This window comes from Phyllobates terribilis, unplaced genomic scaffold (genome assembly GCF_046119375.1).
Source record: "Phyllobates terribilis strain yellow unplaced genomic scaffold, ASM4611937v1 Scaffold_1__5_contigs__length_1240528914, whole genome shotgun sequence".
Lineage (NCBI taxonomy): Eukaryota > Metazoa > Chordata > Amphibia > Anura > Dendrobatidae > Phyllobates > Phyllobates terribilis.
In genome coordinates this window covers 877056818-877080171 of record NW_027362761.1, presented here as the reverse complement: position 1 = coordinate 877080171, position 23354 = coordinate 877056818, and the positions used below count along the sequence as shown (strand labels likewise).

Sequence of the window (23354 nt, the reverse complement as noted above, 5' to 3'; positions counted from 1 at the left end):
CGAAAAGTGACGCCGGAAACTATCGGCCGGTGAGTCTGACGTCCGTTGTGGGCAAAATTTTTGAAAGCTTCATTAAAGAGGCGATTACGGAGCATCTTGATGCTAATAATCTATTAACCCCGAAAAACATGGATTCATGAGGAATCGCTCCTGCCAAACAAACCTGATTGACTTCTACGAGGATGTTAGCTCTCGAGTAGATCAGGGGGAACCAGTGGATGTTGTGTATCTTGACTTCTCAAAAGCGTTCGATAGCGTGCCACATAATAGGTTGGTATACAAAATGAGAATGATGGGGCTGGGGGAAAATGTCTGCAAGTGGGTAGCTAACTGGCTAAAGGATAGAAGGCAGAGGGTGGTTATAAATGGAATATACTCAGATTGGGTAAGCGTCACTAGTAGGGTACCACAGGGGTCTGTACTAGGCCCAATGTTATTTAATATCTTTATTAACGACATAGTCAACGGGATAAATAGTAAAATATCAATATTTGCAGATGACCCAAAGTTATGTAAAACAATTAATACAAAAGAGGACAGTGCAGACCTACAGAGTGATTTGGATAAGCTGGGTAGGTGGAGCATTAAATGGCAAATGAGGTTTAACGAGGAGAAATGTAAGGTCATACATATGGGAAGGAAAAATGGAAGTCACCAGTACTCACTGAATGGGAAATCATTGGGGAATTCAGAGATGGAGAAGGACTTGGGCATCTTGATTGATAGCAAACTAAATTGGAGTGCCCAAAGTCAGGCCGCTGCTGTAAGGGCAAACAGGGTAATGGGATGTATCAGAAGAGGTATAGCTGCAAAGGATGAGAACATTGTTCTTCCACTGTACAAAGCACTGGTCAGACCACACTTGGAATACTGTGCTCAGTTATGGGCCCCAATATATAGAAAGGATATAAATGAGCTTGAAAAGGTACAAAGGAGGGCAACAAAATTAATAAAGGGAATGGAGGGACTGCAATACCCAGAGAGGTTGGCAAAACTAGGACTATTCAGCCTGGAAAAGAGAAGGTTGAGGGGGGACATAATAAATGTGTACAAATATGTTAGGGGACAGTATAGAGATCTTGCCCGGGATTTGTTCAAAAGGAGGGATATTACGGTAACAAGAGGGCATTCACTAAGACTGGAAGAGAAAAGGTTTCAGCACCAGCATAGGAAGGGGTTCTTTACGGTAAGAGCAGTGAGAATATGGAATTCACTGAGTGAGGAGACGGTAATGTCGGATTCACTACACCAGTTCAAGCGGGTACTGGATGCATTTCTAGATACCAGGCAGATTTCAGCGTATACTTAAAAATAAAATAAAATAGTAAGTTGATACAGGGATTTATTCTGACTGCTGGTTTCAGAGTCGGGAGGGAATTTTTCCTCAGGTGAAGATTGGCTAAATCATTTGGGGTTTTTGCCCTCCTCTGGATCAACTTTAGCAATTACAGAACTAACAGGTCGAACTTGATGGACGCAAGTCTTTATTCGGCTTTACTAACTATGTTACTATGATAATATATGGGATAGAGCAATATACTAGTACTGCATCCATACAGAAACCATGTAGTGTGAGGAGTAGAATGGAACACATGGTTTACATTAAGTGCATCCAATAGTGGACAATACCAAATCATGAATCCCTGGAGACATAAATAAAATAAATCAAGATAAAAAATGCATTACAAAAGAAAAAACCTTAAGCACATGGATGGTAGATGACATATAGATGGTGGATGCGGCGATAATACCGAGTACATGCTCCCAAACTCGGACTTTCAGTTGGTGGGTGGTCAAGCCAAAGTAAATAAGTGCGCATGGGCAGGTGGCAAAATAAATTACATTCTTGGTGGCACAGGTGATATATTTTTTAATTTTGTAAATCTTTGACTTGTTAGAGTCAAAAAATTAGTCACAACGATCAATATTGGGGCATGTCACACACCGGCCACACGGAACACATCCACATCTCTTAGCAGGGCCATCCAGAAACATAGTTTTTGGCTCACTGACATAATGTCTTAATACAAGATGGTCCCGGAGTTTTCTAGAGCGTCGGACAGTGATAGAGGGTTTATCAGATATTAACTTGGAAATAATCGGATTGGCCTTTAAGATTGGCCATGATTTTTCTAGGGCCTCCCTCATAAGGGGGAGCTGCGAATGAAAATTCGTGATATACAGTTGAAACCAGAAGTTTACATACACTATATAAAAAGACACATCTGCATGTTTTTCTCAATATCTAACATGAAATCAGAATAAACCTTTCCCGTTTTAGGTCAATTAGGATTACCATAATGTTTAATATTTGCCAAATGCCAGAATAATGAGAGATGGAGAATGTTTTAAGGCATTTTTATTACTTACTCCAAAGTTAAAAGTTTACATACATTTCATTAGTATTTGGTACCATTGCCCTTAAACTGAATGACTTGGGTCAAACCAACTTCAACAGCAACAATTTGAAACAATCCTGTATGACTTTATGAATCTCTCACCTCATTCTGGAGGAATGTTGGCCCATTCTTTATAATGTTGCTTAAAAAGGGATATCCAGGACTTTGTAAAAAAAAAAAATTGTGCCTGAACACTAACAACCAGGTAGTTGCTACCTACCTGCCTGTTGTGCCTGGCACCGTTCTTCGTCGGCAGAGAGCGTCACAGACCGATCCTGCCGGTGATTTAGCTGCCTCTGATGACATTGTGTCGACAGAGCGGAGGATTCTTTTCCGCTCTCCTCTGTTGACAGGGCTGGACTGCCGACTTCATTCTGATGGATCCCCGCTGCCTAACTGCCTAATACCATTGATCACCACCTTATGATTACCTGATATATGTCCAGTGCCGAGTGTCTCCAGATACATTTATATATATATGCATGTGATTGATAGCTCTTTATACAAGTTGTTCTGTTTCTGCATGTCCCTAACTGCTCTTTTTAGTACATTGGAAATCATATTCATAGACATTTTTTGTTAGCATTTTTCAAAGCCAGCACTTCTTCTCTTTCTCTCATCCATCAGCCCTTTGAAGATTTTGCACATTGCTTTTGAAGCCCTTCAGGGATTGGAATATTTGAACTGTCATCGCATTGTCCACCGGGCACTGTCTCCTCACAATATCCTGCTGGATGGAGAGGTAAGGATGAGGGGATCTATGGGGACTTGAGAGCTTCTTTGTGATCTAGTTACTCTACGGCTACACAGCATGCATTAAGATGAATAGTTGATTCTTAAATTCTATATGGAATTCGATCATTCAGTATATGTGTGTAAACCTAGCAAGCTCCGCACACCTTGCTCAGGATATGTATAAATCGGGCACCTTTTACAGCATTTCCTGATAAAATAAATAAATAAAGCTTAAAGAGAAGCTATCATCAGGATTTTATACCCCAAAACTGACCTGTATGTAGAGTTGAGTTGCAAGTGCAATGGGCGGGCACTGCACTACCACCTCTCCTGCCTCCTCTGCCTGTTCCTGCCGCCTGCCTCCTCTGCCTGTTCCTGCCGCCTGCCTCTTGTCACTGGCTGACAGGTGACTGAAATAGGAGAAACCTGTCAGTCAGAAACAGGAGGTGGCGTAGAAGTATAGAAGGCAGGAAAGCTGTAAGTGCAGTGCCCGCCCATTGCACTTGCAACTCATTAGCATACAATTATAACTATGGATTTCTCTAAGCCAGCAAAACGGATTTCTACAAGAAAGGTGAGGATTTATTCAGCATTAATAAATCGCATCTACATGCAGTACATGCCATTAATTTGGGATATAAAATCCTAGTAACAGGCTCTTTTATTAATCTTTGTATAAATGTAGTTTTATTAATAATAGTTATTTATGTGTACGTTTCAGTTCCAAATTTTTCAAAATATGATCGCTGTCAGTGAAAGAAAAAAACTGGTTAAAACCTGGTCCGCACTGAGTGTGTGTCCACGGTCACACGTAGGGAAAACCGGCACACTGCTAGTAGAGAGGGTCATGCTTGAGAAAAGGACCAAAAGTCCTGTAATACTGTAGTGTAAACCTCAGCACCAAAAAGACAAATGTGGAAATACGTGCTGCAAGAATTTCCACGTTTGTGCACACACAATCAGGATGGATACCAAGCCACCTGTCCATGATAGGGACCCACTGTAAAGAAACCTATCCCATTTGGTATTCATTTCTTTGCAGTGTCTCTCTGCATAGGAAAGCGCAGTTTGCTTTCAGCCTCTATCCGGTGAATAGTCAACTATGGCAATGTTATAGTTAACATTGTGAAAAGCTCCTGATGTGTACTGTAGGCTAGTGTCAGAATTCCTGTTGTCTTTATATAGTTTGACCCCTAGTGGCTGCTATTGTTCACCTTAATAATTATGCTGTAATCCCACTCCTTACCACTGGAGGCTGCTGTTGTGTTCTGCAATTGCTCTTTACTAAGATGGCAGATTCTGAACTTGGAATCCTTCTTTTTCCTCTTTGGGCCTACTTAAAGCCACATGGATTTCTCACTTATTGCTTGACTATTGTGTCTAGCTGTTAGCTAAGTTCCAGTCTCAGCTCCTGAACATTCTTTCCCAGACTGTTCTCATTCATCTATGGATTGTGCCCTACAACTCCTTTGTTATATCCAAGTACATCTATAGCTGCTTGCTGTTCCTGCTCGTGCTCCTTTGGCCACTGGTTTCCAGCAGTACTACACCAGTATCATAACCTCTAGGTGCACCAACACAGACCTAGCCTTACATCCACATTGTGCTCACTGATACTTATCTAGTCATGCACTCAGCCGAGTTGTCTATAAAATTGTATTCAGTCTACAGTAGACAATCCTTTGTGACATAAACAGCATGACCTCCAGACTGATGAATTGTAGCAAATTACATGGTATGTTCAAAAGTATTGGAACACGCCTCTTATAGGGGTTTCCCACTTTCAGGAAAGTGGACCCCAAACAGTCTAAAATACCTAAACAGAGCAGGTACTCACCCTCACCAGATTCAGCACTGGCTTCCCACTTTTGCTTGGGTCTTGGTGTTTTGGCTACAGCCGTCTATCTAGTAGCGATGCACTCTGTCAATGTCACCTCACTGCTGCAACTAAAGCACCAAAATCGAGTGGGTAGCAGTCAGTGGACCTGAGGAAGGTGAATATCTGCGCAGTTTGTGATTTCAGGTACTGTAGAGCAGTGTGGTATACTTTTCTGAAAGTGGAATACCTCTATAATCATTACATTTTGTTCTAGTTTTTATTCGGTTCCATTGTCACAGGTGTATAAAATCCAGCCCCTAGCCATGAAGGTATAGTTGGGTGTTACTTACCTTTCCCAGCTCCTGTGACAGTCCTTGATTAATTCTCTTATTTCAGCGAGCATGGAAGAGGGATTTGGGGGTTGGTTTGTCCCCTCTTGAGTGGGCTAAAGGGTTCTTCTTCACACATAAGCTTACTAATGCTGGGACTGCACAAGAAAAGAACTATAAATACTTACATGATGGTATCACTACCCTTCTAAATTACATGCAATATTCCCTACAGTTTCGGAAACATGTTGGAGATGTGAAAGTGAAGTGGGTTCTATGATTCATATATGGTGGGAGTGTTCTAAAATTAAACCATTTTGGGAGAAGGTATTTGACAATTACCAACGTATCACAGGAAACAGAGTATTGGGGTCTCCTCATAGAATCATAGAATGGTAGAGTTGGAGGGGACCTCCTGGGTCATCTGGTCCAACCCCTGCTCAAAGCAGGATTCACTAAATCATCTCAGACACATGTCTGTCCAGCCTCTGCTTGAAGACATCCATTGAAGGAGAACTCACCACCTCTCATGGCAGCCTGTTCCACTCATTGATCACCCTAACTGTCAAAAAGTTTTTTCTAATATCTAATCTGTGTCTCCTCCCATTCAGTTTCATCCCATTGCTTCTAGTCCTTCCTTGTGCAAATGAGAATAAAGATGATCCTTCTACAATGTGACAGCCCTTGAAATATTTGTAGACAGCTATTAAGTCTCCTCTCAGTCTTCTTTTTTGCAAGCTAAACATTCCCAAATCCTGTAACCGTTCCTCATAGGACACGGTTTGCAGACCGGTCACCATTCTGGTCGCACTTCTCTGAACTTGCTACAGTTTGTCGATGTCTTTTTTAAAATGTGGTGCCCAAAACTGTACACAGTATTCCAGATGAGGTCTGACCAAAGAGGAGTAAAGTCCGATAATGACTTCACGTGATCTAGACTGTATGCTTCTGTTAATACATCCCAGAATTGTATTTGCCTTTTTTGCTGCTGCATCACACTGTTGACTCATGTTCAGTCTATGATCTATTGGTATACCTAAGTCTTTTTCACATGTGCTGTTGCTTAGCTGTATTCCTCCCATTCTGTATATGTTTTTTTCATTTTTATTGCCCAGATGTAGTACTTTGCATTTTTCCCTGTTAAAAACCATTCTGTTAGTTGCTGCCCACTGCTCCAGTTTATTTAGGTCTTTTTGAATCCTCTCTCTCTCTTCTCTAGTATTAGCTATCCCTCCTAGCTTTGTGTCATCAGCAAATTTAATCAGTTTACCCTCAATTCCCTCATCTAAATCATTGATGAAGATGTTGAACAATATAAGTCCCAGGACAGAGCCCTGTGGTACCCCACTTGAGACATTCATCCAACTCAAATAGCCCTTCTGTCTATCCTCCCTTCCTCACTAGGTGTACAAAAGAAGGATTTACTGTGATTTTGCTTAACAGCGGCACGGACGGTAATTCCACAGTTTTGGAAACGTAAAAACCCCCCTAACATACTAGATTGGTACAAGGAAATGGTGAATCTATGTAGAATGGAAGAACTGTGTGCAGAATGTAATGGAACCAGTGATAAATTTAGAAAGGTTTGGAGCGGATGGATTCTGTTTCAGGACTAACCTGATTTTCATAACCTATTCTATAGTTTCAATAGATGCTTGCGATTGGGTTCATAATTAGTCACACGGGCATAAGGACCTCCCCCTCTTCCTTGACCCTCTGTCTTTTCTTTTCTTCTCTCTTTTCTCCCTCCTTTTTTCTTCTTATATGGGCTTTTCAGATACAATATAGAAATTGCCTCAACATATGATCCTCTTATAGGCGGTTATCTTAGAAACATCATATTGTTTAATACACTACTGTTTGAATTGTTATTTGAAAAAAGTGACCCCATTTGAACTTTGGACATTTTTTGATATGTTTATTTTGTTCTATTTTCTTCAAAGTCGAATACAATACAATATATTTTTCTTGATCTGCCATATGGAAAATGATTAATAATTAATGCTTAATTGATGTTTAATAAAACAGATTGAATATAATTCTCTTATGGCTAGCTCCCTCTGCACTTGTTAGTGCACAAGTTACTCTGGTAACCCAGCAAACACCTCTGACATAATCTACCTAGGTCTTTTAAGGACCGCTTACACAAGTACCAGCTGCCTGAGTATTTAGGAACCATATTTCCTTGCTACCATATGTTTGCTTCATCATTTACTTCAGTCAGTTACAGCCAGGTGCCCAATCTTCTCCCCAGCAAACTCATATCTGTTATCCAGCAATCTGCAACTAATTCCTAGGTCAGGCCTGTGAATTTTGGTGCTTTTGCAATTTTATCTCTGCTGCAAATAATTACATGATAATGAACTCCTCTCTGCTTCTGGGGCTGTTCACACCTTAGTCTCTGCAAGCAAGGTACTTGATTATTGTTCACCTTTGCTACTGGTATGCTGCCCATACTCTCAGCTCTTGCGTTCTTGTGAAAAGCAGAATTTCATCTGCAAGTTATCTGATTATTAATACATCTACTATTCCTGTGAGTAACTGCATCTCATTCGCAAGTTGTCAGATTGCCGATACATCTACTTTTCCTGAGTGTAACTTGATTTCTGTAAGTAAGTTACCAGATTGATTATACACCTTGATGGAGATCTTAAGCCCTGTTTGTGCTTTAACCAATGCACTGTACATTTTACATTTTGTCCTTAACAGAATATTTTCTGACCCGCTGAAAGTGATCTCGGTTGAGACTGCACCACTATGGGAATGAGTTAACTTGCTGTTAAAAATTAGCCATCTTCCCTTGACAATCTGATTTCTTTACTAATCGTGTGGACTTACGTTTTAAGGAGAGTTCAAGGGAGAAAGCTGAAGATTCTCGTGTAGGAATCCATGCAAATTTGACAGAAGAAATTGTAGTTTGATGAAAGATTCTGTAACCATACTGAAGGGCTTTGTCAATATTGTGATGAAAAAGCTCACTCTCACATAGACTGTTCCAAACTCAAGGCCAAACAGGGAAACTTCACACCCTAGGTGAAAGGGAAGGGAGTGTTTTTGGGTTAACATTATCCTCCACTAAAAACAAGCTTGTAACTACAGTACAGACCAAAAGTTTGGACACACCTTCTCATTTAAAGATTTTTCTGTATTTTCATGACTATGAAAATTGTACATTCACACTGAAGGCATCAAAACTATGAATTAACACATGTGGAATTATATACTTAACAAAAAAGTGTGAAACCACTGAAAATATATCTTATATTCTAGGTTCTTCAAAGTAGCCACCTTTTGCTTTGATGACTGCTTTGCACACTCTTGGCATTCTCTTGATGAGCTTCAAGAGGTAGTTACCGGAAATGGTCTTCCCACAATCTTGAAGGAGTTCCCAGAGATGTTTAGCACTTGTTGGCCCTTTTGCCTTCACTCTGCGGTCCAGCTCACCCCAAACCATCTCGATTGGGTTCAGGTCTGGTGACTGTGGAGGCCAGGTCATCTGGCGTAGCACCCCATCACTCTCCTTCTTGGTCAAATAGCCCTTACACAGCCTGGAGGTGTGTTTGGGGTCATTGTCCTGTTGAAAAATAAATGATGGTTCAACTAAACGCAAACCGGATGGAATAGCATGCCGCTGCAAGATGCTGTGGTAGCCATGCTGGTTCAGTATGCCTTCAATTTTGAATAAATCCCCAACAGTGTCACCAGCAAAGCACCCCCACACCATCACACCTCCTCCTCCATGCTTCACGGTGGGAACCAGGCATGTAGAGTCCATCCGTTCACCTTTTCTGCGTCACACAAAGACACGGTGGTTGGAACCAAAGATCTCAAATTTGGACTCGTCAGACCAAAGCACAGATTTCCACTGGTCTAATGTCCATTCCTTGTGTTCTTTAGCCCAAACAAGTCTCTTCTGCTTGTTGCCTGTCCTTAGCAGTGGTTTCCTAGCAGCTATTTTACCATGAAGGCCTGCTGCACAAAGTCTCCTCTTAACAGTTGTTGTAGAGATGTGTCTGCTGCTAGAACTCTGTGTGGCATTGACCTGGTCCCTAATCTGAGCTGCTGTTAACCTGCGATTTCTGAGGCTGGTGACTCGGATAAACTTATCCTCCGAAGTAGAGGTGACTCTTGGTCTTCCTTTCCTGGGGCGGTCCTCATGTGAGCCAGTTTCTTTGTAGCGCTTGATGGTTTTTGCAACTGCACTTGGGGACACTTTCAAAGTATTCCCAATTTTTCAGACTGACTGACCTTCATTTCTTAAAGTAATGATGGCCATTTTCTATACTTAGCTGCTTTTTTCTTGCCATAATACAATTTCTAACAGTTTATTCAGTAGGACTATCAGCTGTGTATCCATCTGACTTCTGCACAACACAACTGATGGTCCCAACCCCATTTATAAGGCAAGAAATCCCACTTATTAAACCAGATAGGGCACACCTGTGAAGTGAAGACCATTTCCGGTGACTACCTCTTGAAGCTCATCAAGAGAATGCCAAGAGTGTGCACAGCAGTCATCAAAGCTAAAGGTGGCTACTTTGAAGAACCTAGAATATAAGACATATTTTCCGTTGTTTCACACTTTTTTGTTAAGTATATAATTCCACATGTGTTAATTCATAGTTTTGATGCCTTCAGTGTGAATGTACAATTTTCATAGTCATGAAAATACCGAAAAATCTTTAAATGAGAAGGTGTGTCCAAACTTTTGGTCTGTACTGTATGTCTATTCTGTTCAGTTTCTCTGAGTTCACAGGACAAGCCTTCATTGATTCCGCAGCTCTCCATAATTTTATTGATCACTCATTGGCTAAAAGGCTAAAAAGTCCCTTAGTTTTTTTTGTTGACACCTCTAAAACGAATCTTTACGAATGGCTCCATAGTTCATGGTAGTCGTATCCAATTCCAGATTGAGAAAGTGACTCTTCAGATCAGAGCACTATATGTTGAGGACATTTCTTTTTTAGTTTTGTTACTTACTGATGCATTGGTACTGTTGGTACTTCTGTAGTTAAGGCTACATGCTCCAGTTATTGATTGGTCATCTAACCAGATCGTTCAGTGTGGATAGTCTTGCTTTCAATATTTCCTCAAAGTTCTACCACAACCACCTTCTCTGATATAGTGCTCTGCCTCTTTTGCCTCCAATCTGTTTGCTCCTTACCAAGACTTCATAGATATCTTTTCCAAGCAGACACTACCTCCACATAGGCTGTTTGACTATGTCATACTTCCTTTTTCAGGTACTGAACCACCCAGAGAGAAGTAATCCCCTTTGTCTTCCTGAGACTGATGCAATGTCTGCTTATATTAAAGTGAATCTGGAAAGAGAGTTCATCTTGAACTCAGGGCAGGATTCTTATTTTTTAAAGAAGAAAACCAGATCATTGAGACCAATGATAGACTATTCGGGTTTGAATAAAACCACTTTGAAAGACCGTTATCCATTGCCCCATATCTCTGAACTGTTTGATTGTATTAAAGGAGCTACCGTCTTTACCAAATTAGATTTGCATAGAACTTATCACCTAAGCTGTAGTAAATAGGGTGACAAATGGAAAACTGCATTCACCCATGATGGTTTTTATGAATATCTCATCATGATTTTCAGTTTATCAAACACACCTGCTGTGTTCGAGCAGTTCATTAATGAAGTCTTCTGTGACGTCCTCTACCCATATATCTGGATGACATACTAACATCCTCTAGAGTCTTGGACTCACATTGTCTTCATGTCTGCTCCATTCTGAAAAGACTGCGACGACATCTTCATGCCAAGCAAAAATATCCCTGAGGTTCCCCACCCCTGCCTTATAACATCATAAACTGCCATTTCTGAGTTACATCATCTCTTCAGGAGGTCTGTGGATGGATCCTAAGAAAGTTTCTGCTATTTTGGATTGGCCACAGCCCATAGGCTTTAAAGCCCTCAAAAAGTTCCTAGACTTTGCAAACTATTCCCCCCAGTTGATTAAGAGTTACTCTAAAGTGGTACAAGTAGCTCTTCAAATGGTGTTCACTTGAAAGGGCACTAGTTCTTGGGATTGACTATATTCTGCTGTACAAGGAACTGAAGTCTTGTTTTTCCACTACTTCAGCTCTACATCATCTTGTTGCCATGCTTTTTTTTCCTTGAAGTGTATTGAATTCAGGTGTCAATTGTTAAATAAGCAGTGGAAAAGTGATGCATTAGCTGTGCAGCAAAATGCCGGCAAAATTGCTCCCAAAAACCACATGAACCATATACTAAAATACGCATATAGGTATAATGAAAAGGACAAGTCTGATTAGTTTTCAAAGCTGCTATTATTTAATTGTAGTAAGCATTCCAACAAGATAGTGTACGTACAAGAATAACTACCTAATGGATAATTGCAAGCATACAAGGCAAATACTTGCTGTATAGAAGCCTTTATTCCTTTCCCTTCTTTCCTCTTTGTTCCCTTTCTTCTAATTTTTCCATATTCTTTCCATGTTTTACCCCTTAGTATAGATATTATTTTAAAATGTTAATAAAAACACTTAAAGCACCACTCCAGCGTTTTGTATTTTAGAGCTGGAGTGGTGCTTTAAATCTAAGCCCCCTGCCCCATTCTTATACTCACTATCCGGCGGCTTCACCTTTTACCAACGCCGCTTCCGTCCTGCGGCGCCATCTTGAACCCATAACTTCTGACTGGCCGGAAATCAGAAGATACGTCACATGCTCTCAATGCAAGAGAGGCAGAACGAGGCTCTCATAGACTTGTATTGAAAAGTGACCTCTGCACAGATCCATGGAACACTGGTGCTGTAGGCAGGCAGGTCACTTTTCACAGGAGACCGACTGGCGCGACGCCGGAAAAGGATGAAGGCGGCTGCAGGGGACTTACATGTAAAGCACCACTCCTGCGGTGCAATAAAAAAAACTGCTGGAGTGGTGCTTTAAACAAGAGGTTGGTCCCCGACTGCTTTTCTTTGCTCCCCTCCTCTAGACTGACCAGTCTCTGTGTGATAGGTGTGAAATTGTCCAGTTATAGCTGTTCGTTTCTAATACCTCTTCCCAGCCGCTCGCTGTGTGTGTATAGTTTGTATTGTGAATATTATTTTGTAATTATCTTTCTTTCTCAGGGTCATGTTAAGATGGCGAAATTTGGTCTTTATTACATAACAGATGATGGAACAGATGTAGATTTTCCAATCGGGTAAGATTATTAGTTCCTGCCGTAATGTAATGTAATGTACCAGTAGGTGGCAGTGTAGTCGCAGTGTAGAGGAAGCTGAGCACTTGCTGTTTTTGGATGAGATGTCCAGCAATATATTCAATGTAATAAATCGTCTCATTGATCTGATATCATAGCTAAAATAAGAAATTATAATAATGTCACCAAATTGGCAGTGTTACTGGCATGATGGCCAGTTCAAAAACACTTGCTGCAGATTTCAAGAATTTTTTGTTATGTTTTCTGGGAAAAAATATTAATGATTTTTATGTGTACTGACACACAGCAGCCAAACAGTCTAACAAATAATATCTTTATTTTTACAGCTTGTTGTAAAATTGGAAAATATCACTTTCTTCTTTTCAGCAGCATTAAAGTGATTGAGGATCCCCCATTGTCTGTGTAATTTGGAGGGTGGGTGATCTGCCCATTTTGAAGTGCCCATATGCATTAAAATCGACTGAACCTGAAGATCTAGAACAGGGGTCTAAAACTCAGCTGGGTATATGGGCCGCACACGGAAAAAAATTGAATTTGGGGGGCCGCATTCTTTGCATGACAAAGTGACACCATTTTTTTTTCTATACACCTTTTGAACTGGTCCTCATCTTGTAGTAATGCCCCATCCTGGTCCTCATCTTGTAGTAATGTCCGATACTGGTCCTCATCTTGTAGTAATGCCCCATCCCGGTCCCCATCTTGAAGTAATGGCTCCATCCTGGTCTTCATCTTATAATAATGTGCCCCATCCTGGTCCTCATCTTGTAGTAATGCCCAATCCTGGTCCTCATCTTGTCGTAATGGCCCCATCCTGGTCCCCATATTGTAGGAACGTCCCCATCCAGGTCCCCATATTGTAGGAACGTCCCCATCCAGGTCCCCATGTTGTAGGAATGTCCCCATCCAGGTCCCCATATTGTAGAAATGTCCCCATCCAGGTCCCCATATTGTAGGAATGTCCCCATATTGTAGGAACATTCCCCCATCCAGGTCCCCATATTGTAGGAACATTCCCCCATCCAGGTCCCCATATTGTAGGAACGTCCCCCATCCAGGTCCCCATATTGTAGGAATGTCCCCATCCAGGTGCCCATAGGTCCCCATCCAGGTGCCCATAGTGCCCATATGTCCCCATCCAGATGCCCATATTGTATGAATGTCCCCATTCAGGTCCCCATATTGTAGGAATGTCCCCATCCAGGTCCCCATATTGTAGGAATGTCCCCATCCAGGTGTCCATAGTGCCCATATGTCCTCATCCAGGTGCCCATAGTGCCCATATGTCCTCATCCAGGTGCCCATAGAGCCAATATGTCCCCTTCCAGATGCCCATATGTCCCCATAAAGGTGCCCATATGTCCCCTTCCAGGTGCTCACCCAGGTGCCCATATGTCTCCATACAGGTGCCCATAGTGCACATAACAGAGAAAAAAAAGATTCTTCTCACCTGTCCTCCATTCCCTCGGCGTCCTTTCTGCACATGCAGCCAACAGGCACCATAGCCCCCTTGACGATCGTGGCCCGGTCCAGGAGCCGCCGACATCAGCGTTTTAGTTCAGTGTATAGCCGCGCAGAGACCAGCTCTCTGTACAGCAGTGCCAGCCGCCAGCCTATCAGAGGCCAGAAGCTGACATCTGCGCGTGTCAGTGACGTCATACGCCGCTGCGCTGGGACGCAGATGTCAGCTTCTGGCCTCTGATAGGCCGGCGGTTGCCATCGGTCTCTGCGCCGCAATACACTGAAATAAAGCGCAGCTGTCGGCGGCTCCTGGACCGGGCCGGGATTGGGGTCTATGGTGCCCGCGGGCCGTGTGTTTGAGACCCCTGATCTAGAACATGCCTGACCCCTTGTTTTCTCACAAGATAAAATGATGTCAGAGTTGTCAAGCTTCCCGCCGTGGCCAATTTCCATTTTTTCATCCCCTTCTTTCAAGAGCCATAACTCTTTAATTTGCCCATCCACATAGCCTTATGAGGGCTTGTTTTTTTGCACTGGAAAGCGTATAAAAAATTCAATGGTAAAACTGATATGATTCCCCAGGTCTGTATGATTATACAGATACCAAACATGTATAGTTTTTTTTTTATATATTTAAGTAGTTAAAAAAAATCATAAAAAAAAAAAAATAATACATTTTGTTTTGATAGCCATTTTTTGATAACTGTAACATTTTCATTTTTCGTGATCTGGGACTGTGTGAGGGCTTATTTTTTGCGCCCTCAGCTGATGTTTTTACTGATACCATTTTGGGGTAGATACAATGTTTTGATTGCCTCTTATTGCATTATATTGCAATGTTGCGGGACCCAAAAAAAATTAATTCTGCCATTTCAATTTTTTTCGTCACACCGTTTGCCAGTAGGATTAGTTTATTTTAGATTTTGTTAGATCGGACTTTTACAAATGCAGTGATACCAAAAATGTCTTTTTTTATTTTTTTCATTTTAAAGGGACAAAAGGGGGGTGATTTGAACTTTTGTATTTTTTTAACATTTTTTCAAAGTCTTAAAAACTTTTTTTTACTGTAAATAATAGTCCTCTTATGAGACTTGAAGCTGGGATCATCTGCTCGCTCGTGCTATACATAGCAGTGCATCTGCAAAAATCACGATGTCCTATGACCACTAGCTAAATGCTGGCTTTCACAGATTAATCGTCATGACAAGCACAGAGATCTTCAGCAGACTCCTGGCTGCCATGACAATCCATCGGCGCCCCGCGATCACGGCACTAATGCGCTGATGGACATATGGAATGACGCGGCCCCCCTGCTGGCTCGTGTTAAATGCCACTGACAGAGCTTGACAGCGGAATGTAACAGGTTAAGAGCCGCGGGCGGTTGTCCGAGGCAGCTGATGTCTGATTAAATCAGCCTTCATTAGCTGGGAAAGATGCGGGCTCGGCGCGTGAGCCCGCATCAAAGTCAGGGACACGTCATATGAAATAAATGTATGTTGTGAAGGGGTTAAAGGATTTCCCTCTCACCAGTGAAAACACATGCACATTGGCGGAGTGTTCATTTATATGGAGCAGATGGGAGAAATATTTTGCAGCTGAACCACGTGTCTGGCATGCTTAGAGGGATTGTCCGGTCAAAGAAGAAAAGTGTGGAGTTACTCTATACGACTGCAGATTGTGAATCGTGACCGTGTGCAATGCACATACTGATTACCACAATTACCCTGTATTCCCAGCCCCAGTGAGTGGAATTCACCTCGTGTATGCCATTTGTATTCATCACATCCTGACCAGACTCCTCTCGCTTCTCTCAATTCTCGTCTATTGTGAGGAGCTGAATGAGACTAGTTGGCATGTGACTGTAAAGTATACAGATCGCTTACATGATGTCACGTGACCGCCCGAGGCTATGCCGCAGCCTGCAGTCACATAGAGTGACTGCAGACCTCTCTTAGACCGGACAACCCCATTAAGGGTATAAGCACCCAACATTTTTTTAGGCGTGAAAACCCATAATTTTCAAGAGTAAGATGTTTTGTTTTTGTTTTTTTTACTAAATCATCTTTTACAGAACTTTATTTGGTCATTTATTTTTCATAGCTTTTGGTTGCCAGCAGGGTTTTTTGAGCATTTTTCCAGTGGTTTTGGGGTGCCTTTTTTACTGGCATTTTCCAGATTTTGTGTTTAACTCCAGCAATGAATAAACTGCTAGCAATTTTTCAAGGAAAGACCATAGCAAAAAGATGCTCAGGCGACGTCCGGGCTTTTTTTGAGCCTTCCTATTAACTGGTATTGTAAAGTTTAGGCCACGGCCCCACTATGAGTATTTGGTCAGTATTTTTTCTCAGGAGTGGGAGCCAAAACCAGGAGTGGGTGATAAATGCAGAATTGGTGACTTGTTTCTATTATACCTTTTCTCTGATTGTTCCTCACTTGGTTTTGGCTCCCACTCCAAAGAAAAAAATACTGTCCGAATACTGACCAAATACTGATAGTGGGGCCAGGGACTTACAGTGTCTTCAGAGCTGAAAAAAACTGAAGAACAATCAGGTCCCTTCTTTTAACAGCTTGGCATCCTTGGAAATCTGAAGAGGCGAACCCCCTTCACGACTTTTGACGTACATGTATATCATAAGTTTTGTTCCTGTCTTTGATTCGGGGCTCGCATGCAGACCCCGCACCTTTCCCCGTATATGATGGCTGATTTAATCATCCATCATCTGCCTTTAATAGCCGCGGGTGGAGCTGTTAACCTGTTAAATGCCAATGTCAATTTCTTACTGTGGCATTTAACACGCGCTGGCAGGGAACACGTCGTTCCACACTCCCATCGCCGCGCCCATGACTTGATCGCGGGGCACCGATGGGTTGTCATGACAGCCGGGGGAATGCTGATGACCCCTGTACCTATCATTATGATCATCCTCTGAAAGTCAGCCCGTGGCTGGTGTTCATAAGAGATTGTGATTTTCACTATACATTTCAATGCTGATGCATATAGCACAAGCAATCAGACAATTGCAGCTTCAGGTACCCTAAGGGGACTATTAAATACAGTAAAAAGTAAAAACAAAAGTTTTTTAAAAATATGAAAAAAATATAAAATAAAAAAAAACAAAAGTTCAAATCACCCCAGTTTTGCCCAATTAAAAATAAAACAATTTAAAAAAATAAAGATACATTATTTGGTATTGCCACTTTCATAAAAGTCTGATCTATCAAAATATACAGTAAATTAATCTGATCGGCAAATGGCGTAACAAAAAATAAAAATAAAAACGTCGGAATTACTTTTTTTGGCTGCCGCAATATTTAAGTCAAATGTAATAAGAAGTGATCAAAACATCATACCTATCCCAAAATGGTATCATTTAAAAATTTCAGTTCAGGGTGCAAAAAATAAGCCCTCACACAGCCCCATATCCCGAAAAATGAAAAGGTTACAGGTCTCAAAAAAAATGTCGACAGAAGCAAAAAAAATAGTTTTACATATTTCTAAAATAAAATGTCACCACTTAAATTTAAAAAAAACCTATACATGTTTGGTATCTGCGTACTTGTTCTGACCTGGGGAATCATATTGCCTGCTCAGTTTTACCATATAGTGAACATGAAAAATGATAAAAACAATTGTGACATTGCACTTTTTTTTGCAATTTCAACGTACTTGGACTTTTTTCACGCTTTTATTTTTAATTATTTTTTTTTATTACTGGGTTAGTAATGAGGGTGTCTGATGGATACTGCTCCATTACTAATGCCAGGGCTTGATGCCAGCTGTGATTTTTGACAAATCACAGGTGACATCAACCCCAATACCATTACCTCGAATACCACCGCACCAAGGCAATCGGGAAGAGCCGGGCAAAGCGCCAGAGTTGGCGCATCTAATGTAATGCTACACTTTTGGGGAGGCTGCTGGCTCGTATTTTTAGGCTGGGAAGGGCCCGATAACCATGGACCTTCCCAGCCTGATAATATCAGCTCACAGCTGTCTGCTTTACTTTTGCTTGTTATCAAAAATAGGGGGGACCCACATTGTTTTTTCATTTATTTATTAGCTTAATCCATGTACTGTAAACTACACACGCATGGCAATTACATATCTCATGAATATCTATTTATCTACCCCATATCTATCTACCTACCCCATATCTATTCATTCATCTATCTATCTACCCCATATCTATCTACCTCATATCTATCTACCTCATATCTATCTACCCCATATCTATCTACCCCATATCTATCTATCTACCCCTTATCTATATATCTATCTATTTACCCCATATCTATTTACCCCATATCTATCTACCCCATATCTATCTACCTTCCCCATATCTATTCATTCATCTATCTATCTACCCCATATCTATTCATTCATCTACCTATCTACCCCATATCTATCTACCTCATATCTATCTACCCCATATCTATCTATCTACCCCTTATCTATCTACCCCATATCTATATATATATATATATATCTATTTACCCCATATCTATCTACCCCATATCTATCTACCTCATATTCATCTACCCCATGTCTATCTACCCCATGTCTATCTACCCCATGTCTATCTACCCCATGTCTATCTACCCCATGTCTATCTACCCCATGTCTATCTACCCCATATCTATCTATCTACCCCATATCTATCTATCTACCCCATATCTATCTATCTACCCCATATCTATCTATCTACCCCATATCTATCTATCTACCCCATATCTATCTATCTACCCCATATCTATCTATCTACCCCATATCTATCTATATACCTCATATCTATCTGTCTACCCCATATCTATCTACCCCATATCTATCTACCCCATATCTATCTACCCCATATCTATCTACCCCATATCTATCTACCCCATATCTATCTATCTAACCTATAGCTATCTATTTCTATCTTTGTACATCTTTAACACCTAAACATCTGTCATTTCTATTCTGCATTCTATTCTGGTACATGTCACACGGATGGCACAGGGATGTCACACTTTATGTCATCCATGTCCTCTTGTGCGAGATGCATTGACAGCCGTGCTGTTGGAAAAAAACAGACATTACCAGGACGTTCCTCCTGACAGCACCATCAGGAGGTCGTCCTTCATATCCTTGATAGGGACAGGAAACACACAAGAGGTTAAAAGGCCTCTCACTCCAGTGTTTTTCCTGTCCGTATCACAGAAGACTTTACCTACCGGGAGCAGGAGTTCCTGAAGCCGGGCGCAGGAGGATCGGGCCGGCGTCCTCGCACTCCTCCCCTCCCTCCTGCCAGGGTCCGGAGGCAGACACCCCGCTGAATCCAGGGGTCCCTCAGCCTTTTTTTCCGGTGGGAGTGGAACCATCTTCCCCGCAAAGGGGGCTCTTGGTTCCGGCTGCTGCAGCCCTGCATACTCCAGCGTGCGCGAGATGGCGGAGACGGCACTTCCGGTTACAGAGGAAGCGATACACGAACCTCTAGTAACCGGCGTGCGTTCCACGGTGGAACGCACTTCCGGAAAATTAGAAAAAAATGGCGCCAAACTAAAAATTAAAGGAGAAGCACCCTTTTTTCTGGCGATTCAGATGGAAGACAGGTGAGATCTATTTAAGGGGGGATGGGACTAAGGTCATCAGTCAACCAGCACACCAGCAATGGCAAATCAAACCACTGGGCGTTCTGACACTCTGACTGAGGTTTACTGGGTACTTCCCCTCTTCTCACCTCATTCCCATTGGTATACGGTAGTAAAAGTCTTGTGCTCTTTGTCTTTTTAGGACAAGGAGACACCTAAAAAAGACTCGATGACATCAGCTCCTAATAAAAGGAGATGCACCATCTGTAACAAGAAACTACCGGACACATACGGAAAACAGTTATGCTCTACCTGTATTGCAAAAATTGTCAAAGAAGAACATTCCTCCTTCATGTCAGACTTAAGAGCCATAGTAAGAGAGGAAGTGCAGAGTACTGTCACAGACTTAGTTGTTCCACAAGCTCCTCAGGGTGCGCCCCATCTCAAGAGGCCACGTCAGGAGCTGGAGTCCAGTTCTGGGGAAGAAGAGTTGTCGGATTTTTCTGCCCCCGATCAGGACAGGGAAGACTCTATCATTAACCCTCCAGAAGAGAAGAAAAAATATCTCTTCTCCTGGGAAGATACCGATACACTGTTAACTGCAGTAAGAAACACTATGCAGATAGAAGACACTTACCAACCATCATCAGTGCAGGATGAGATGTTTGGGGGGTTGAGAACCCGCAGGAATAAGGTTTTTCCCATGAATAATCACATTAAGGCAATGATCCTGGAAGAGTGGGAGGACACAGAGAAGAAGCTAATAATTCCCAGAAGCTTCAGAACTCGCCTACCATTCGAACCAGAAGATATAAAATTATGGGAGGAAACCCCAAAAATTGATATCCTGATTGCCACGGTAGCGAAAAAAACATCCATCCTGTTTGAGGATTCATCATCTGTAAAGGATGCAATGGATAGGAAAGCAGACAGTCTCCTTAAAAAGACCTGGGAAACATCTGCAGCAATAATAAAAGCCAATATCGCATCCACTTCAGTTGCAAGATCCATGAGTATATGGCTGGAACAACTGGAAGACCACCTGAGGAGGAAGACGTCCAGAGAGGAGATCCTCGACTCTATTCCACTACTTAAGATGGGGTTCGTCGTCGATGTCTCGGCAGAATCAATAAGATTTGCTGCTCGGAATGGGGCCCTTTCTACTGCATCCAGAAGAGCAATATGGCTAAAAACCTGGTCAGGTGACAGTCATTCTAAAAGTAAATTATGTGCCATTCCCTTTTCAGGCCTCCGGGTGTTTGTTCCAGTATTTGATGAAATACTGGAGAAGGCCTCAGATGAAAAAAAGGGTTTTCCGGAGGAGAAACCTAAGAAGGTGTCCTCCTTTCGGAAACCTCGTTACCAGCAAAAGCCAGAATATTCCGGGAAAGGGAAGTCAGGTAGATGGAGCTACCAGAAGGAAGGTATCTCGAGAAATCCCCTTCCCTCTACAAGTGCTAACACACGTAGAAGATGACGCCAGGAAAGTGGGAGTAAGACTCCAACTTTTCCACGGCGCTTGGATGAAGATTACCAACAGCCCATGGATTCTCCAGTCTATCGCAGAGGGCTACAAGATAGAATTCGGACAGATTCCGCAGGGAAGGTTTCACCTGACAACAACCCATTCCGCCCAGGTCTCCAAAAGTCTGCTAACAGACGTGAGGAAGCTAATAAAATCGGGAGCAGTAATACCAGTACCAAAAGCAGAACAGTTCCTGGGCTTTTACTCGGGTCTTTTTTCAATAAAGAAACCCGGGGGCGATTATCGCACCATAATAAATCTGAAATCTCTAAACAAATCAGTCATTTACAAAAAATTCAAAATGGAATCAATCAGGTCGACAATTCCCTTAATCGGACACAACATGGTGATGTGTACAATAGATCTCAAAGAGGCCTATTATCATGTCCCAATTCACCGTCACAGTAAAAAATTTCTAAGGTTTGCTCTAAAAGAAGGAGACACCATTCTACATTACCCGTTTACTTGTCTTCCGTTTGGCCTATCTTCAGCTCCACGTATCTTTACCAAACTGATGGCCGAAGTTATGGCGTTCCTCAGGGAACAAGGAATATTAATTATTCAGTATCTAGACGACTCCCTGGTATTGGCAGACTCTCCACAGCAGCTATAGACCAACCTAGCATCAACCATCCTGACCCTGAAAAATTTAGGATGGATTATAAACTGGAAAAAAATCACATCTTGTACCAGATGGGAATCCTTCTAGACTCAGAACAACAAATGTCTTTTCTGCCTGAAAAGAAACAGACAGAGCTCAGAGTCAGGATCAAGAAATTCATGAGGAACACGAAAGTTACCATTCGGGAATGTATGAAAATCCTGGGTCTCATGACAGCTTCCATACGGGAGTCAGGTGGAGCCAATTCCATTCAAGAAACTTGCAACAACAAATTCTATCAACCTGGAATCGGAAAATGGTCGATCTGGACAAAAAGGTTTCCTTATCAAAGGTAACCAAAGATCATTGACTTGGTGGACCTCCAAAGCCAACCTACAGGAAGGAGTCATGTGGAGGTTGACCCCATTCGTGACTCTCACTACCGATGTGAGCAGCAGAGGTCACGAAGGACTGGCTTATAGATTCCAACCTATTTATACAGTTTGGGGGAAAAAATAGGGGGGAAAAAGCAACAAAATCTACATTAGCAAGATGGGTCAGATCAGTAATTAGTCTGGCCTATTTAGCCGAGGGGAAGTCCCCTCCAGAAAATATTAGAGCCCATTCTACCAGAGCTATGTCCGCATCATGGGCAGAAAGAGCAGGGGCATCTGTGGACCAAATCTGCAGAGCGTCAACTTGGACAAATCTGAACACCTTCTGTAAACATTATAAATTGGACATTCTATCAGGCCAAAAGATGGCCTTTGGAAGGAAGGTCCTCCAGGCAGTGGTCCCCCCCCTAAATGTATTCTCTGGTATTCTCCTGATGGTGCTGTCAGGAGGGATGTCCTGGAAAGTAGGCATTAGACCTACCGGTAATAGGGTTTCCAGGAGTCCCTCATGACAGCACCCATTATATTCCCTCCCTAAATATTCCTAAACGGCTATGTGAAATTAACATAGATATTTGAAAGGCAAATAAAATAGAGTTGCATCCATCCTGGTGTGGTACTTGGAAAATCACTGGAGTGAGGGTGGAGGGAGGGGCCTTTTAACCTCTTGTGTGTTTCCTGTCCCTATCAAGGATATGAAGGACGACCTCCTGATGGTGCTGTCATGAGGGACTCCTGGTCTAATGCCTACTTTCTCCGCGTGGGTTACACAGCGCAGCCCCATAGGTTATAATGGGTGTGGGGGTGTAAGTGTCCCCAGTACTTGTGAAAACTCTCACCAAACTTATCGGAGACACTGACATGTGAAGTGGGGGCCTTAGAAAGACACATACCCTTAGGTGCTGTGGGCAGCATACTTCATCACAAAACAGCTATTTCGCACTTGTGCAGTGATGCAGCACTTGATGGCTTCTTCTTCATCTTTACACTGCACTTGGGCTGGAAGCCACTGGAGCCACTCAGTGTGCCAATTCGGACAGAGAACAGGTCATGGTATATGAGATACCAATCACATGTTTTATAATCACTGATTATCCTGTATATTCCATCTGCTATACAGGGTAATGTATATTTTATTATACTATGGCTACATACCAGTCACATATTATGGTATATAACATCGGGTGTTTGTATGCACAGTATATTACGGGTTGATATGTGACTAGTACATGCTATTCTGTGACCACAGATTATCATATGTTGCACACATAATGTGACTGGTCTAATTTATTCCTCAACTGTAGAACACTGGATAATGAGTAC

General features: G+C 42.1%; 1 protein-coding gene across 1 annotated transcript in view; it reads left to right on the top strand.

The window, feature by feature from the left end:
* TBCK (TBC1 domain containing kinase) overlaps positions 1 to 23354 on the top strand; it is a 396446-nt gene that overhangs the window by 90525 nt on the left and 282567 nt on the right. The window contains exons 4-5 of the mRNA XM_073639595.1: positions 3027 to 3141; positions 12393 to 12466. Coding sequence (XP_073495696.1) covers positions 3027 to 3141; positions 12393 to 12466 — 189 coding nt within the window. The remainder of the gene's footprint in view (positions 1 to 3026; positions 3142 to 12392; positions 12467 to 23354) is intronic.